Genomic DNA, 17,204 nt, shown 5'->3' on the forward strand with positions numbered 1-17,204 from the left:
TCTATATCCTTTGAGGGGACAGGGAGACTAGATTTATACTGGTGTTTTTATTATCTTTCTTTTCAAGTGGCAAAGGCAGATTTTAAAATGCTAAGACCAAGAGCTGGGCATATTGGTGCATGCCTTTAATCCCAGCAGAGGCCAGCCTGGTCTCCAAGTTCCAGGACAGCTTTGTCTCAAAAGCAGAGGACACAGAACAGCACCACGCCATTGTTACTATCTAGTTTATTTAAACCAAACATGATAATACAGAGAAGAGACTGAGGTGGCAGCTGCCCAGAATCTCTGTGGGTTACAGATGCGGAACAGATGTGAGTCTTTGGACCCACACTTCAGTAACAGACAAGTCAGCTGCATGAACACAGAGAACACAAGACACGAGACGTTTCACAGCTTTTTGCTTTGCGGTTTCCATTTTAAACACTTGTATGTTACAACTTTACATTTAAGTTACTACTCCACATGTGTGACGATGGCTAAGGGTACAATGGTCCCAACCCTCCTCCCCTTGACATAAGTAGACATTGGTCTGTAACACAGAACGTTTCAGTGGGATACTAAATAAACCCTTAACACATAACACAGAAAAAAAAAAAAGATCCTTAAAAATCAGATTAATACAGTGTTCTTCATGTGGTGTGAAGATGAGTGGGAGGTGGGATACCAGACAGTGGTCCTACAAACAGATAGTATCCTGAAGTCTTAAAAGTCGCATTCCCTTCCTCTAGAGGAAAAATAAATTTTTAACTAATTAAAAAAAGAAAGCAACATCATAAGGCCCTAGAAGAACATTATTCTGATAGTGCTTGCTTACAGTCTTCCATGTAATAGATACAGCAGGTAGCAGAGCAAACGTCACAAGTATTGGCTTGGTTTTAAATTTCTATGCTTATATATATATAGATATATATATAAAAAAAAATACTAAGCTTCTCTGTGTGGACTGAATGGGCCTGTGGTGTTGGCTTTCCATGCCTGCACATCAATGGCTATTTCCATTCCAGGCCCAGCCCATAACGGGCTCTGTTTCCAGCTGTCTGTCCGCTATATTGTCGAGGAGGGAGTTTTTGTCTTCCTTTTTCTACGGTAGGGCTGCTGGCTCGGTTACATGCTCATGTGTTCCGGGAGAACATAGGAAATGTCGTCCCAGGGGTGACGATACAGCCCTTGCTTCAGCCTCTTCTGGTCAAGATAGTGCCCTAGAATGGAGTCAATGTGTCTGTTATTAGTTCCAGAAGCATGGTGAAGGGCAGAAAATGGGAGGGAACTCTTCTTGACGTACAAAATGTAGACACTGGGTTGAGGATGTGGCTCTGTGGTGGGGTGTTTGCTTAACAGGCATGAGGCCCTCCTAGGAGTTAGCCCTCAGCCTCGGGCCTGGGAGGGTACAGTGGGGGCAGATAACAAAACCATAAAACAACATGCGTGCACACATGCGCAAGCGCGTATGTACACACACACACACACACACACACACACACACACACACACACACACAAAGTTAGATTAAATCTACTTTTCTTAGCTAGTAATGGAAACTATTCCTTAGAAATAAAAGGAAGATAAAGATAAGAAGAAAAGTCAAATAAGGATTAAGAACAATGACATAGACCTCCATGTGACACGAACCCAAACAATAATTAGAAACAAAAGAATGAGGGTGAGGACTGTGACGTCTCTTCTGGAGGTTCACACATACAGGACAAGGAGCGTAGCAAGAAACCCTTAAAACAACAGCCAACTCACCGATGAAGCCCATACTCCTTCCCAGCACAAAGACGCCATTGAGGGCTCCAATGTCAACATACTCGTCAGCTTCCTCCCTGAAACACACAAACAACCAGGTTCTTTTAAAACGGAATCACATGGCCATCTTCTTAAAGAGACAGCACTACTTCCTCCCAGAGAGCAGTTCTACAGCTCCAAAGGGGAAAGGTGGGGCGCGGTGGGTGGGGTGGCAGGGTGTCACGGGTGCTGGTAACTTTTGGTCTTCTCCTTATGCCTCGACATCCTTGCTAAGTCCTCTCACGGTTGGAGGGAAACTAAGAAACAGTGACGCTGGAGCAGAGGCCGTGGCGCTCACCGGGTGAAGGAGCCACAGTTCCTAAGCATGTCCACAAACGCAACGCCGATGAAACCATCCACGTTCAGGATAAGATTTGGCTTCTGAAAGGGCAAAAATAAAAAGAAGTTTTATCATTTCTCTTTTCTTTTTTCCTGATGCTTCACTGTTACCTACAATTACTATAGAGGTTTGTGGGTACAATGTCATTTGTATGTTCTGTAAAAACTACCTTTATTGTTCTAATGCTGACTTCTCTGCCTCCGTGTCTGGCTGCCAACCCACACCTGGCACTGTAGTGCTTATTCTAAGCATCTCATGCCTCCATGTTGTGTAAACACTGCTTCCCATTTAAACGTTTACAAAATCATCACTAACAGATAAATAACCTGATTGGACTGAGAAGTTCCTGGGAGTTCAGTGAGTCTCAGGTCTGGGTTTGTCTGTGAGAACTTTCCAGAGAGGACTCAGTAAGGTAGGAAGCGCCATCTCACAAGCTAGGAGCCCACGTGGAGCGGAAGGAGAAAGCTTGCTGTGATGGAGTACACCACTCTGTCCTGCCAGCCCTTTCCTGTCACCTCAGCCTAGATCCCCTAGAAGACAACACATGAATCCTCCTCCCCTGTGACCTGCCAGGCGTTTGTATAGTAACGGGAAGCTTCTACCATTATGACTATGAACTTTGACACCATTTTCAAATGTTCTATTTGGGCAGGGCATGGGGAGACAGACAGATGGTATGTATCATCTACTGTAGAGTGATTTCAAACCCAGCCTATACCCCATGAGCCATCTTTCAGAACAAGACAAAAAGCCCCGGAACTAAGAAATCAATACCAAAATGGGACAAGGGAGGGGTTGGGGGTGAAGAGGAGGACACGACTCCCCCCTTCCTTACCTTTGAGGTGGTGATTTTCTCCACTTCCAGTGCATAGTCGAGCAGCGGGGTGGCGGGGAAGTGCTGTTTGACAAAGTCTTTGAGGATCTGCACTCGCATGTCTGGGTTGTTTATCTAAAAAGACCCAGTTAGAGAGACGATCGCTCAGACACAGCAGCCAACGGATACACTTGTGCTTGTGTTACAAGTGGACAGACCTGTGCCTGTGTGACCCTGGAGCCAGCATGGGGACCCAACCTCTGTGTACAAGTCTTCATAGCACCCCTAAGGATAACGCTGAGAGGCGGAAGGATTTTCAAGTCCCCTTATGTCTGCCTCATTTGGACTTCCAAACAACCTCTGTAGTGCTCTCTTTTGTTATAAGGAAGGAATTGAGCCTCACCCCAGCCCGCAGATAAGGTCAAGAAATTAACCAGCATCTGTAGTGTCAGGCAGAAGGGGCTGCATTCAACCATTCACTACCCTGTTTTAGGTTCTGGCCACAAACCAGGCTGCTGACCAGAATTGGTCGTCTCGGCAAGCTACAAAAAAGTTCTGCACGCGCTGGGGATAGGGCAGCAATGCATGCACCCAAATACCTTAGGAAAAAAACCCAGAACTGTGACAAATGAAGTTAGCCATCTGGTTAGAGACTGCCCTGGCCTGATTGCTTTTTGTCAATAAGCTAGAGCTATGTGGGAAGAGAAACCTCCAACGAGAAAAGGCTCTATCAGAATGGCCTGCAGGCAACTTTGTGGGGAATTTCCTTGATTAATGACCCATGTGGGAAGGAAGCCTAGCCTACTGTAGGTGGTGCCACCTGGCGGTCTTGGCTCATATGAAAGCTAGCTGCAGAGTCACTGCAAGTCAGGTGACAGTGTTCTTCCATGGCCTCTGCTTCAGTCCCTGCCTTGAGTCCCTGCCCCAATCTTCCCCAGTGAAGGGCTCTCACCAAACAGCTGTGAGAGGAAATGAACCCTTCCTGCACAAGGTGCTTGGATCAGGGCACCCTTATCACAGCAACTGAAGCCCTGACTAAGCTGGGTGCAATGGTGCATGCTTTTAACTCCAGGACCTGCAAAGCAGAGACAGGAGGATCTCTGTGAGTTTGAGGCCAGCCTAGTCTATATAGGGAGCTCCAGGATGGCCAAGGTGCAGAGAGACCATCTCAGAAAACACACAGAAGAGGAAAAGAAACAGTAACTAAGGGAGAGAACCCATGGCTGACACTGGGTGAGAGAGAGGACTCAGACATACCCCAAATCCTACCACTGGTGACCTAAAGGACATGTTTTCAGGGCATTCGCACGACTGTCATCCTGCACAGGGCCACACTAACTGTTTAAAATACTCTTTCCCTATGGGTCTATCTCAATTGGGCTCGGCTTAATATTCCTACCTCTCTGCACCAAGTATGTCAAGTTTAACTGTCTGATTTGCCTTAACCAACGCAAGAGGGGGAAAGGGTCAGAGAAAGGGCGATTAAGGCACCGGCCACTAAGCCTGACAGCCTGAGTTCTAGCCACACGGAGGAAGGAAAGAACTGACAGGCTGGCCTTTGACCACCTGTAGCCCCCCAAACCCCCAGACCAGTGCTGCTTAGCTAAAACGGAAAAGCCACAGCCAAGCATGGCAGACACAGTATGGCTGCTGCAGGTCACTGAGATCTTGTAACAGGAAGTGCTGTCTGGAGGAAGGCAATTGACACTTTCCCCTGATCTTAGCTTTTTCTCCTACAAGTTCATTTGGAAAACTGAAGCTGGATGAACTGAGAACCCTTCGGGCCACTAATCTGGCTGGGAAAGGGTCACCTTGCCTTGGGAATCTGTCTGTATACCCCAAGCTCTGCATACGGGGAGTCAAGAACTCGAGTGTCTCTCTTTTGGAAGGTCTGTGTTTTGTCTGCACGTATGTGTGTGCACTGCCTGTTTGCTGGCACCCAGAATCCAGAAGAGGGTGTCGGGTTCCCTGGAACTACAGTAAGCTGCCATGGGTGCTGGGAACTAAACACATGTTCTCTTTCAGAGCAGCAAGCACTCTCATCGGTGATGTCATGGCTCCAGGGCAAGCATTTCTACCTCAGTTGGCAATCTCTTAGTACCACTCCCTCCACAGATGCCTCAGAACAGGGCAATAGCTCACCGATTTGACTCGATGGCCGATGCCCATGATCAGTTTCCCCTCCTTCTTCATCTTGTTCACAAACTCCATGGGAATAATGCCGCTGTCAAAGGCTTTACTGAACATCTTCGCTGCTGCGTCCAAGGCACCCCCAAACCGGTCCCCCTGGAGGAGAAACGAACCCATATTGCTGACGGTGATGGCTTGCTCCCCTAGCCCTGCAAACCATCCCAGGGAGCCCTGAGCAGCATCTGGCCTGGGGTGTTTACCCTGGGCTCCCGGGAGTCTGCTGCATTTAGGCAGCACGGTGCCAAAGCTGGCGCCTCCCAGGAAGGCCAGACTTACAATGGTGAGCAGCCCTGAGGTGAGGCTGGAGACCAGGTCCTTCCCAGCCCGAGCACAGATGATAGTGTTATGGGCCCCGGAGACAGCTGGCCCGTGATCAGCGGTGACCATCAGACACATCTCAATGAACTGGCAGGAATACTTGGGCAACCTAGAGGAGGCACACAGAGGCGCAGGGAGAAGAGTTGGAACAAAGTCCAGGAGCTACAGTGACAAGGACACAGGCTCCTCTGTAGCCTGATACCACCGCCCACTCCAAGTCAAACCCTTCTTGGCTCCTGAATGCTTCAGATCACTGCAGAGCACGGTGCTAACCACTGAACCATCTTTCCAGCCCATAAAAGGTTTCGGAATGTGCAACAATGAGAAATTAACTCAAAATCAAATTGTAGTGAATCTGCAGTGCTTGCCCATGTCACACCACGTGACTTCACTAACAAAGATTTTCTCCTCTTAAGACATGTATGTACGGGCCTGGAGAGATGGCTCAGCAGTTTAGAGCATTGGCTGCTCTTCCGGAGGACCCAGGTTCAATTCCCCACCACCCATATGGCAGCTCACAACTGTCTCTAACTCCAGTTCTAGGGGATCTAACACCCTCACACAGACAACAGATAGACACAAAGGCAAAACACCAAGCACTTGAAAAATAAGCAAGTAAACAAACAAATAAATAAAAGATTCTTTAAAAAGAACAAAAAGACTTCGCTCCACCAAAAAAAAAAAAAAAAAGTTCATGAACTTTGGTCAGCTGAGTGGGGTAAGCACATGCCTTTAATTCCAGCACATGGAAGGCAGGGGGAGACTGATCTCTGGGTTTGAGGCTAGCCTGGTCCACATAATGAGACCCTGCCTCAAAAAAACAACAACAAAAAAGTGGTCAGCCTGAGTTTCTGTAACAGGATTTGGTCTGTAACTGTGGCGGCTACATTTCTCTCCACAGGCCTGCTACCAGAAAAAAGATGTGGCCCCACCCCATACATCCTGTAGTGTTCAATATCCTCACTAATAATCAAGGGCAAAGTCTGGAGACTGGGGGATAGAGGATGCAGGGGAGTACACAGAGAAATCTATGTACTATACGGAGTTTGTCTAGGGAAAGCCTAGGGCATGACAAAGAACAACAGAAGCTAAGGCTTTCACAGGGAGATCCGTCAGTGCTGGGTAACCACAGGCCTGCGGCCTCAGGCGGCTGTCAGGCTCAGGACAGCCTAAGCTTGGGAGTGAGTGAAGGAAACACAAACACTTACCGTTCAGCCTTATGAAAGACAGAACTGCCGAGGGGAAGAAGCTCATCCAGGGCTGCACGGCAACTCTATCAGCCCCACTGGTTAAGTTCATACCTGTCCAGGTGCCCCACTGACCTGGAGGTCACTGTACATTCCCAAGACCTCTCCTGAGGCCGATCCTTTTCATCCTCTTGGTTTACAGTGACCTTTCTGTCCCTTCTGTCAGCCTGTGGCCACATGGCGGGTGACACTCTTCATTCTGCCCGCCCTACCTCCTGTGTCAGGGGAAGACTGTGGGCTCCAAGCCCAGTGCCCTATTACCCGTGCCCATCGTGTCTCACCTTCTCTGGAACCAGAGGAGGCCCAGGACACCACCAATGCCCATCTCTTCCTTGAAGACCTCGGTGATGGGCATGCCCGCATAAATGAGTTCCTGCCCCCGCTCGTCACAGATGCTGGTCATGAATGAGGCAGGTTTTCGGATTAAACCCAGCTCCTGAGCAGACATGGGGACAGAGTGTTATGGTGGCCATTGGTTTTTTTTTTCCCAAGACAGATAGCTGTGTGTGCTCTCAGGAATGGCTTGGCCGATCTGAAGGATCCAGACAAACTCTTTTCAAGAAGTGGAGGTTAGCAAGGCATAGAGGTGCACACATTCAATCCTAGCACTGGGGAGGCAGAAGCAGGCGATCTCTGAATGTCAGGGCGGCCAGGGCTAACAGAAGGCAGAGGCTGGTAGACCAGAGTTCAAGGCTAGCTGTCTTTACACGCCAAGGTTGAGGACCACCAAGACTCCTTACTTAGCAAGCCTGCCCATAGTGCGCCTTTTACTCTATTAATGTCTGTACATGCACAATTTAGTTAATTCCTTTTAACTGCTATGTGGCACCTCATCATAGTCATCTGATTAATCTCCTGTGATAAACATTAACATGTTTAATCATGTTAAACAATGTTTAATCATGTTTAATCATGATAAACAAAAAACGTAAATATATTCTTTGAACGTTCTAGGAAAGCATTTCTTCGAAGTAGCTTTCTAAACCAGGCACTGTGGCACATGCTTTTAAACCCAGTGCTCAGAAGGCCAAGGCACCTGCGAGACAAGGATCTCTGAGTTCGAGGCCAGCCTGGTCCACAGTGAGTTCCAGGACAGTTAGGGCTACACAGAGAAACCCTGTCTTGAAAAACCAAAAGAAGGAGGAAGGAAGGATGGGGGAGCGAAGAGGGAAGAGGAAGAAGCACCAGCAGAATGACCATGAACTTCCGATCCTCCTGCCTCTAGCTCCCTCGTGCTAACCGTTAGGCCCTACAAGCTGGCTCCTTCCAACATCAGATAAAACACACGTGGACTGTGTTGCCCATTCTGTCACCTGACCTAAAAATAAAACCAGGGACAAGTTCTAGCATACAGTGCATGGGACCCAAGAGTTAATCAGAGAGGTTTCTGATCCCCTTGGAGAAGTTGGCTTCACTGCTCTAAGTAGTCAGAAGGGGCCTGGTATCCAGGAGGTCAAACCCAAACCACCTTAAAATTCACAAATCTAGCCGGGTGTGATTTTCTAACACACATCTTTAATCCCAGCACTGGGAGTTAAAGACAGAAGGAGCTGAGTTAGAGGCCAGCCTAGTCCACAGAGTGAATTCTAGGACAGCCAGAGCCACTAAGTAAAATCCTGCCTCCAAAAACCACCAACTTAGGGCTAGGCATGGCAGCATAAGCCTCCAATCCCAGCACTTGGGAGGCAGAGGCAGACAATCTGTGTTTTGTACATAGGAGGAAAGATTTAGGACTGGAGAGAGCATGTTTTCAAAACAAAATCCGCAAATCCACCTTCACCTCCAGATTACCGGGACACTTACCCTGGCCCAAGAGTAGTCCATGGGTACTGTTGGAGGTGGCACTTCCTGAGCAGGTACAATGGCGCCTTTGGCCACAAGATCTTCATACACGGACCTGGGAGACAGGGAGAGACAGGAGACGCTACGGTTTCTGTAGATTTTTTTCTAGGCTGTAGCCCAAACACTGTAGGCTTCTTCAGCTCACAGTAGCTTACTCCTACCAACTGGATCCCAGGAACTAAATGAAAACAAATTATGGCCCGGCCTGTCCTTGCCACCACCCCTTTAGCTCCCCTTCTCTGGATGAGGCTTCACAGGAGGATGAATCTGCAAATCACGGGAAGAGAGGAGAACAGCCAATTCAGGAGGTAGAAATAGAAAAAGTAAATGTCCAATAACTCTATCAGCCAGAAGGAATACCCTGGAAGACACTTTTTGTTTGTTTGTTTGTTGTTGTTTTCTTTTTTTTTTTCAGAGCTGGGGATCGAACCCAGGGCCTTGCGCTTGCTAGGCAAGTGCTCTACCGCTGAGCTAAATCCCCAGCCCCTGTTGTTTATTTTTTAAGACAAGGTTTCTCTGTGTAGTCCTGGCTGTCCTGGAACTCACAGACATCCGCTTGCCTCTGCCTCCTGAGTACTAGGATTAAAGGTATATGCCACTGTTGCCTGCTTAAAATGACACTTTCTAAACACATCCAAGCCCTTAACGGCCACCAACACCAGCCTCAGAAACCAAATGAGTTTTAACACCAGTCCAACTGGCCTTGACCTGGTGCTTTTAAAACTAAAATAAAACAAAAGTCAAGGAGTTGGTTTTGCCTACAGTGCATCAGAGCAAATGAACAGCTAAGAGTATCCAGAGGCCCCGTGGTGGTGGGGGTGTCCTCAGAAGGGATCAGGAAAGGGTGGGGAGACCACATCCTGCCCACTCCTTACTGAATGATTTCTCCGAGCTCATCAAAGCTTCGGGGCACAAACACTCCCGCTTCCTTCAAGGCCTGGTTCTTGGCTACTGCCGTTTCAGAAGCCTGGTTGGCACAAGCCCCAGCGTGGCCAAACTGGACCTGGAAAACATAGCACAGCAGCGTTATCAGGTGTGTCAGTCCTCTAGGGGAGAGCAAAATATCCCGGGAAACATCCTCACTGATCATGGCTGGCCCCTGCCAAAGGCTTCACACATGCTTCTTCATTGAAACCTTTAGTATGTATGCTAACCAAATAGGTAGGGTAGGGTAGGCAACTCCCACATCACAGGTGTGGAATCTAAGCAGGGGAGAAGTCAGCTTCTTCAAGGGACACCCAGTGCATGGTAAGGCGAGGATTACAAAGCCGTTGATCCAACTTCAAGATCATCCTCTTTACATGAGCCACGTTTGGTTTCCCTGTGGCCGGCGTAAGAAGGATCGGATGGGGGATTTGTTTGGCTCAGTGGCAGAGCGCTTGCCTAGGAAGCGCAAGACCCTGGGTTCGGTCCCCAGCTCCGAAAAAAAAAAGAACCAAAAAAAAAAAAAAAAAAAAAAAAAAAGCACATACGTTTTGGGGCTGGGGATTTAGCTCAGTGGTAGAGCGCTTGCCTAGGAAGCACAAGGCCCTGGGTTCGGTCCCCAGCTCCGAAAAAAAGACCAAAAAAAAAAAAAAAAAAAAAAGAAGGATCGGATGGAGGGTTAGCTCTCGGCAACAAGCAAGAACTAAGACAGTTCCTTGAAGCTCAAGAGTTCACATGAAAGCAAAGATCTCAAGCTGCTCAAAAAGTCAGCGTTCAGATCACTAGGCTTACATCGCTATAGCAACAAGTAGCAACCGCTTCTTCTTTCTGACCATGCGTTGGAACAAGGAAAACAGGAAACAGGAACATGGGGGAAGAGAAAAGCCATCCAATAGTTTACCAGGGGTTGGTGAGATGGCTCAGTGGCTAAAAGTGCCTGCCACCAAGCCTGACAATTGTGGAAAGGACTCCTACAAGTTGTTCTCTGACCCCCGTATGTGTAACACATTCTCTCTCTCTCTCTCTCTCTCTCTCTCTCTCTCTCTCTCTCTCTCTCTCTCTCCCCACCCTCTCAATGTAATAAGAAATTCAGGAGGTAAAAATAGAAAAAGTAAATGTCCAATAACTCTATCAACCAGAAGGAATACTCTGGAAGACACTTAAAAAGAGGTGGGAGTCAAGCAGTAGGGGAAATAAATGAGTCTACCTCTGACTTAGATGAAACCCAGCAAACGATCGTCCTAGCGCCTCATCTGAGCGACCAGTGCTTCCCACCAGGGGCTTTCCAAGACCCCCATTCACACAGTGCTCTGCCTGCCGCCTGCTAGTGTTCCCTCAAGGACGAAGTGACTGCCCACAACCACAAGGTAGTATATGGAAGGAAGCATTTGAACCCGGGCGATTTTGGTCCCAGCTTGTGTTCGTGCAGATTTAAGTGAACAAAGAGGACGTGTGACTTTTGTGGAAAAGTTAGCAGTGGCTTCTCCGAACTCAGAAACTCGCTCTGTGATGCTCAGCAGATATCTCATAGGGGATCCCTTTCGCTAAGCTGCTCAGGTTGACCTCTGTCTGAATTCCAGGGCTCCAGCAATTCTCCTGCCTCAGCAACACATGTAGGTCAACATACCTGACTAAACGAATCTTAAACTCTGGGACTTCTCAAAACTAAAACTCAAGTTTCTAAAGAGGAAAAAGAATAGACAGACGGCATTTCCCTGACTTACAGCAGCCCTGTCTGAGTGACTGCATTGAGGACCCGTTTTCTGAACCACACTTGTAAAGGTGCCGCTTAAAGGCCTGGCCTTAATTCCCCACTTTTCAGAAGATGGTTGTGGAGCTGAGTCCTGTGTTCCAGGGTATTAAAATGAATTGAGGGAGTAGTGACCTCGGAGCAAGATCCCACCCAGCTCAATTTAGACCCAGGCATGGTAGTATAAGCCTTTAATCCCAGGAGACAAAGACAAGCAGATCTCTGAGTTCAAGGCCAGCCTAGAACAAAGCAATTCTAGGTGAAGAAAAACTTAAATCCAGGCTTGGTGGACTAGGCCTTTAATCCCAGTGCTTAGGAGACAGGCTGTAGATATCTGAGCTCAAAGTCAGTCTATAGGGCAAGTTCCAGGACAGCCAAGCGTACACAGTGAAGGATTTGGAAGACAGAAAGCTGCTTATAATGTAATAACACCGGGACCATGTCCCAGCCACAGCAAGCAGCAGAACTCAGAAGCTTTGGCCATGTTTGGGATGCCAGAGCCATGGACTACCTGCTGAGGAAAATGGCTAACAGGAAATGGAACCAGCCTAGGAGAAAGAAGTTTGTTGCTGTCAACAAAGATGAAAAGGAGTTGAAGATCTGAAGACCACTTTGACATCAGAACTCTTATTTCTTATTACATTGAGAGAGAGAGAGAAGCAGAGTTTGGAGTTTGCCCAGCTGATTCCCTGTCTTGCTTTGGGGATCACAGTTAAGTGATTGGATGAATCTCAGAAGAGATTAAGTTCAAATAGACTTTTAACACTGTTGAGACTACTAAGAACTATTGGGGCTTGGAAGTTGGACTAAATGTATTTTACGTTATGCTATGTTTAGGTATTGCCCCCCTTCCTGCCCCCCAGACTCATGTTTGAACAAGCCTATGTGGGCCAGGGAGTGAAATGTGATGGTTTGTATATGTTTAGCCCAGGAAGAGGCACTATTAGAAAGTGTGGTCCTAGGGTTGAGGATTTAGCTCAGTGGTAGAGCGCTTGCCTAGCAAGCGCAAGGCCCTAGGTTCGGTCCCCAGCTCCGAAAAAAAGAAAAGAAAAAAGAAAAAAAAAATAAGAAAGTGTGGTCCTGTTGGAGTAGGTGTGTCACTGTGGGTGTGGGCTTTAAGACCTTCATCCTAGCTGCCTGGAAGTCAGTATTCTGCTAGCAGCCTTCAGATGAGGATGTAGAACTCTCAGCTCCTCCTGCACCATGCCTGCCTGAACGCTGCCATGCTTATACCTTGATGACACTGGACTGAATCTCTGAACCTGTGACCCAGCCCCAATTAAATAAAGCTGTTGGCCTTTCGCTGGATGTCTTAGTTAGGGTTTTACTGCTGTGAGCAGACACCATGACCAAGGCAAGAGAACTAGGGCCATATTAGCCTTGACTCATGATTCTCCCGTCTCTATCTCCAAAATGCTGAGATCAGACTCTGTGCCATCGTGCCTGGCTACAGTCATTTTCACTTAAACCATCCAGAGATCAACTTTACAGCTCTGGAGACAGAGGTACTGATTTACGAGGTGACAGTGCACAAAGATCTGACCTTAAAGCCTGTGCCAGCAACTTCTGAGGCAGAATTCTGGATCACCCTCTCCCCCTTTACTCAATATGTGGAAAAAAAATTCCACATATTTCACATTTAAAAAGTGAATTATGGGGTTGGGGATTTAGCTCAGTGGTAGAGCACTTGCCTAGCAAGCTCAAGGCCCTGGGTTCGGTCCCCAGCTCCGAAAAAAAAAGAATAGAGTAGAAAAAAAAAAAGTGAATTATGCCCTGGGTTCGGTCCCCAGCTCCGAAAAAAAAAGAATAGAGAAGAAAAAAAAAAAAAAGTGAATTATGCCCTGGGTTCGGTCCCCAACTCCAAAAAACGAAAAAAAAAAAAAAAAAAAAGTGAATTATGAGATGGAGAGATGGCTCAGTGGAAGAGCACCGACTGCTCTTCCAGAGGTCCTGAGTTCAATTCCCAGCAACCACATGGTGGCTCACGACCATCTGTAATTAAGTCTGGTGCCCTCTTCTGAATCGCAGGCACAAATGCAGGCAGAACACTGTATACATAATAGATCTAAAATAAATAAATAAATAAATGAATTATATTGAATGTTTCCATAATACCCTGACCTAAGAATAATTGATTCTTGGGCTGGAGAGATGGCTCAGTGGTTAAGAACACTGACTGCTCTTCCAGAGGTCCTGAGTTCAATTCCCAGCAACCACATGGTGGCTCACAACCACCTGTAATGGGATCTGATGCCCTCTTCTGGTGTGTCTGAAGACAGTGACAGTGTACTTATATATAATAAATGAATAAATCTTTAAAAAATAAAAAGAATAACTGAGCCTTGCGTTCCTTTTATAGTGAATCTCTTCGTCACGCTCAGGCTGGCCTGGTGTTCCAGTGCATAGGTATAAGATGACCACGGCCTCCCAGTACAGACACACATGATGGCCTCCCCGGATGTGCACTAGGCTACTTCCGTCTTCTGTTACAATGTTTCAGGGCCTGTTCTAGTGCACATCCTTTGAAGCATTTTGTGTTCCCACCAGTAGGACACACAGAAATGAAGCTGTTTCTTCAGAGATGTGCAACTCCAACAGCTACTTAGGTAAAAAGTGTCACTACGGGCTAGGGATGTAGCTTAGTGGTAAAGCGCTTGCCAGCATTTGAGCCATGGGTTCAATTATCCCCCTCTACCACAACAGCACCATTGCTGTAGGAAGCTGGAAACCAAACGCTTTCCTTCTCTATACACACACACCATCAAGGGCACCACAGGCTGCTCCACGCTGCTGATGAATGAACTGGTTGGCAAATTTTTGTTTTGTTTCCTTGGGACAGTCTCACTTATGAAGCTCTGCCTGTCCTGAGTGGAACCCGCTGTGTAGAACATTCTAGGCTGGAACTCAAAGAAACCTGTCTGTCTCTGCCTCCTGAGTGCTGGGACTAATGCCACCACACTTGGCTTGACAGATCATTTTTATCCTGCATTTTATTTCTGTCATGTGATAGACCATCTTCCCAGTAGAGGATAGTTGAACCTTGAACACTTAAGTCTGGTTCTGTAACTCGGAAGCTCAGACATCTATCTGCCCCAGGCTCATCATCCCCGTCTCAGCCCTCTAAGAGCTGGATTTATAAGTACACCACTGCGCAGCTCTACGGCAAGCCACCTTTACTTTTGGAGTGGCATGCATGTGACACGGTGCGAAAGTGGAGGTCAGAGATCCACTTATGGGAGGAGCTAGATCTCATTTCATTGTGTAGATTCTGAGGACCACACTCATGTGGTCAGAACCGATGGCCACACCTTTACCCATTCGGTTGCCTCACACGCCCAGTATGTCATCTTAGTAAAGCAAGAACAATTCTCTCCCCACTGTCTCCCACAGGGTGTCCCTAACATGGCCTTCCTGGGCTAAGCTCAAGCTATATCCCTCCCCTTCCTCCTTGAGTCAGAGCTCAGTGTCTCATCTCAGCCTTAACCTGTTGGTCAATGTGCAGAGGAAGAGCCCAGGAGACGTAAATTCCTGGCAGGCAAAACTTGGGCTCGGCTTTGCAGTCACAAAGCAAGCCACAAGGGCTTAGGGAAGGAATTAGCAGCTGAACAGGAAGATGTATGTAGGCTCCAGCTTAGACAGCCTTTTCTGCAACCTCATTTCCTACTCAAGGATAGCCGGTCCCACTCATACCTCAGAAGAGAACATGGTGGCACAGGTCCCGATGCACCAGCAGACCACTGGCTTGGTGAGGCGGCCCTCCTTGATGCCCCGGCAGATCTTATATTCTTCTGTACCCCCTATCTGTAAAGGAATAGCGGAAGAGAAAAACCCCACAACTTGGTGGAAGCTACTTCAAGTTTCCCTTCAACAGGAAAAACTGCCCACGTGGCAAAGAAAAAAAACACCAAAAAACAAAAAACCATAAAACCACAAAACAACAATAACCCCATGAAATAAAGGTTGGCTATAAAATCTGAGGACACAAACTTGGGCTATGTAACAGTGAGTTTAATTTCCACCCAAAAGATTTATCCTAGGTGTATAAGGAATTAAGAAGGATAATATGCCTTTTAAGGCCATTCCCGGGTGTCCCTTTCTAATTCACAGTACATGATGATGCAGGATTAGAACCTCTTTCAGAAGAACAAGCAAGAAATGGGCTTACAGAACTCTCCTGGATCTTAAAATAAAGAAAAGAAGCCCTCACAGGGGCTGGGGAGATGGCTCAGCGGTTAAGAGCACTTGGCACACCTCCAGGACTCGGCTGCAGTTCCTAGCACCCAAATGCTGGTTCACAAATACCTATGACTCCATTTCCAGAGGACTGGCACCCTCATGGACAGGAGGTGCAGGCAGGAAGCACACACATGGTATACAGACACACAAAGGCAACACACATAAGATTTAAAAAAAAAAAAAAAATAACTACATTAAAAAGATGGGGGGGCTGGGGATTTAGCTCAGTGGTAGAGCGCTTGTCTAGGAAGCGCAAGGCCCTGGGTTCGGTCCCCAGCTCCGGAAAAAAGAACCAAAAAAAAAAAAAAAAAAAAAAAAAAAAGAAGATGGGGCTGGAGAGATGGCTCAGTGGTTAAGAGCACCGACTGCTTTTCCAGAGGCCCTGAGTTCAATTCCCAGCAACCATATGGTGGCTCACAACCATCTGTAAAGAGATCCGATGCTCTCTTCTGGTGTATGTGAAGACAGCTACAGTGTACTTATATATATTAAATGAATAAATAAATCTTAAAAAAAAAAAAAAAAAAAAAAAAAAAAAAGAAGATGGCCTCACTGCCAAGCTATCCTCCCAGTGGGTGGAGACCATGGCCAGAGGGAGACGGTTCCTCCCTCACAGCTGCTCACTGCTGACAGAGCAAACTCTCAGCCCCAGAATCTTACGGGCTGTACCGCCAGGAGATCGCTTTAAGGTGTATAGTGCCAAAGTGCCTGACTTTTAAAAACGCAAATCCTAGACTACATTTATAATCAAAAGGAGACCCTCCCCTCAAAAGTAACGACGGCAACAACAGCTCACCTCCCCAAGAACTACAATCATCTTGACTCCTGGAGTGTCTTGGTAACGCAGCACGTGATCCATGAATGTGGACCCAGGGTACCTACAGAGGGCAGGGAGGACAGAGGATCAGGAGACAGCATGGGGAGATGTACCCCACTATAGACACGGATTGCTCATGGGTGTGAAGTCTGGAGCAGATTCAGAAGCTCTTGGCTAATGGAAATGGGGGCTGGGGGTAGCAAGGAGCAGCCTTCACTCAATAGACTTACATAACTTTGCTAGGGGCTCAGTGTCTGGGAAGTAAGTAACACACCGTGCATATTGCCCAGATAGCTAACTGCACTGTAGAAGATGCTCAGCTAATACCTGTCCCCGCCGATGGCAACACCCTCGTAGACACCATCTGTGGTCCGAGAGATGATATTATTGAGTTCGTTAGACATGCCTCCTGAACGCGAGACGTAGGCCACACTGCCTGGGCGATACAGTTTGGAGGCCAGGATGTTGTCCAGCATCCCACCAGTATTCCCAATCTTAAAGCATCCAGGCTTGATGCCCCCAACCTGCAGAGGCAGAAACAGCAGTTAAGACGAACCAGGGTGCAGGAGGAACAACAGAACCCTACTTTACCTGCCCTGTGCCTCTGGCCAAAGCGGAGAGAAGTGGCGGAGAGAACTACACCTGCCCACGGAGAACCTCTTCCCTCCCTTAAGACACAGCAAGGCCTGTGTGTAAAGCATTTGCTCGGTTTTAGATCAGTCTACGTAACATTATGTCCTCTCACCTACAGCACCCACAAAGATGTGCCGCACAGCGGGGCTTCTCTATGTACAACGACAACTTGCTTATAACACAAACAACCCTTTACTTGTTGCAAAGCTCCTAGTTTTAGGGATGGTCACTCAGCATCCCTTCCCAGCATGCACGAGGCCCTTAGAGAGTACCTAGCACCAGAGTGGGGGTAAAAAAATCCCAGCTCC

General features: G+C 47.5%; 1 protein-coding gene across 4 annotated transcripts in view; it reads right to left on the bottom strand.

Moving 5' to 3' along the window:
* Positions 1–206: 206 nt before the first annotated feature.
* Positions 207–17,204, bottom strand: part of Acly (ATP citrate lyase) — a 52,153-nt gene continuing 35,155 nt past the window's right edge. For 2 of the 4 annotated variants that reach the window (NM_001111095.1, NM_016987.2), the window contains 12 exon segments: positions 207–1,199; positions 1,747–1,823; positions 2,084–2,166; positions 2,961–3,074; positions 5,082–5,225; positions 5,406–5,556; positions 6,976–7,130; positions 8,498–8,591; positions 9,412–9,539; positions 14,901–15,011; positions 16,243–16,324; positions 16,591–16,787. In NM_001111095.1, the coding sequence (NP_001104565.1) occupies positions 1,105–1,199; positions 1,747–1,823; positions 2,084–2,166; positions 2,961–3,074; positions 5,082–5,225; positions 5,406–5,556; positions 6,976–7,130; positions 8,498–8,591; positions 9,412–9,539; positions 14,901–15,011; positions 16,243–16,324; positions 16,591–16,787 (1,431 nt within the window). In that variant the 3' untranslated portion in view covers positions 207–1,104. 4 annotated transcript variants of the gene reach the window in all.

Source organism: Rattus norvegicus, chromosome 10 (genome assembly GCF_021556685.1).
Source record: "Rattus norvegicus strain SHRSP/BbbUtx chromosome 10, alternate assembly SHRSP_T2T, whole genome shotgun sequence".
NCBI lineage: Eukaryota > Metazoa > Chordata > Mammalia > Rodentia > Muridae > Rattus > Rattus norvegicus.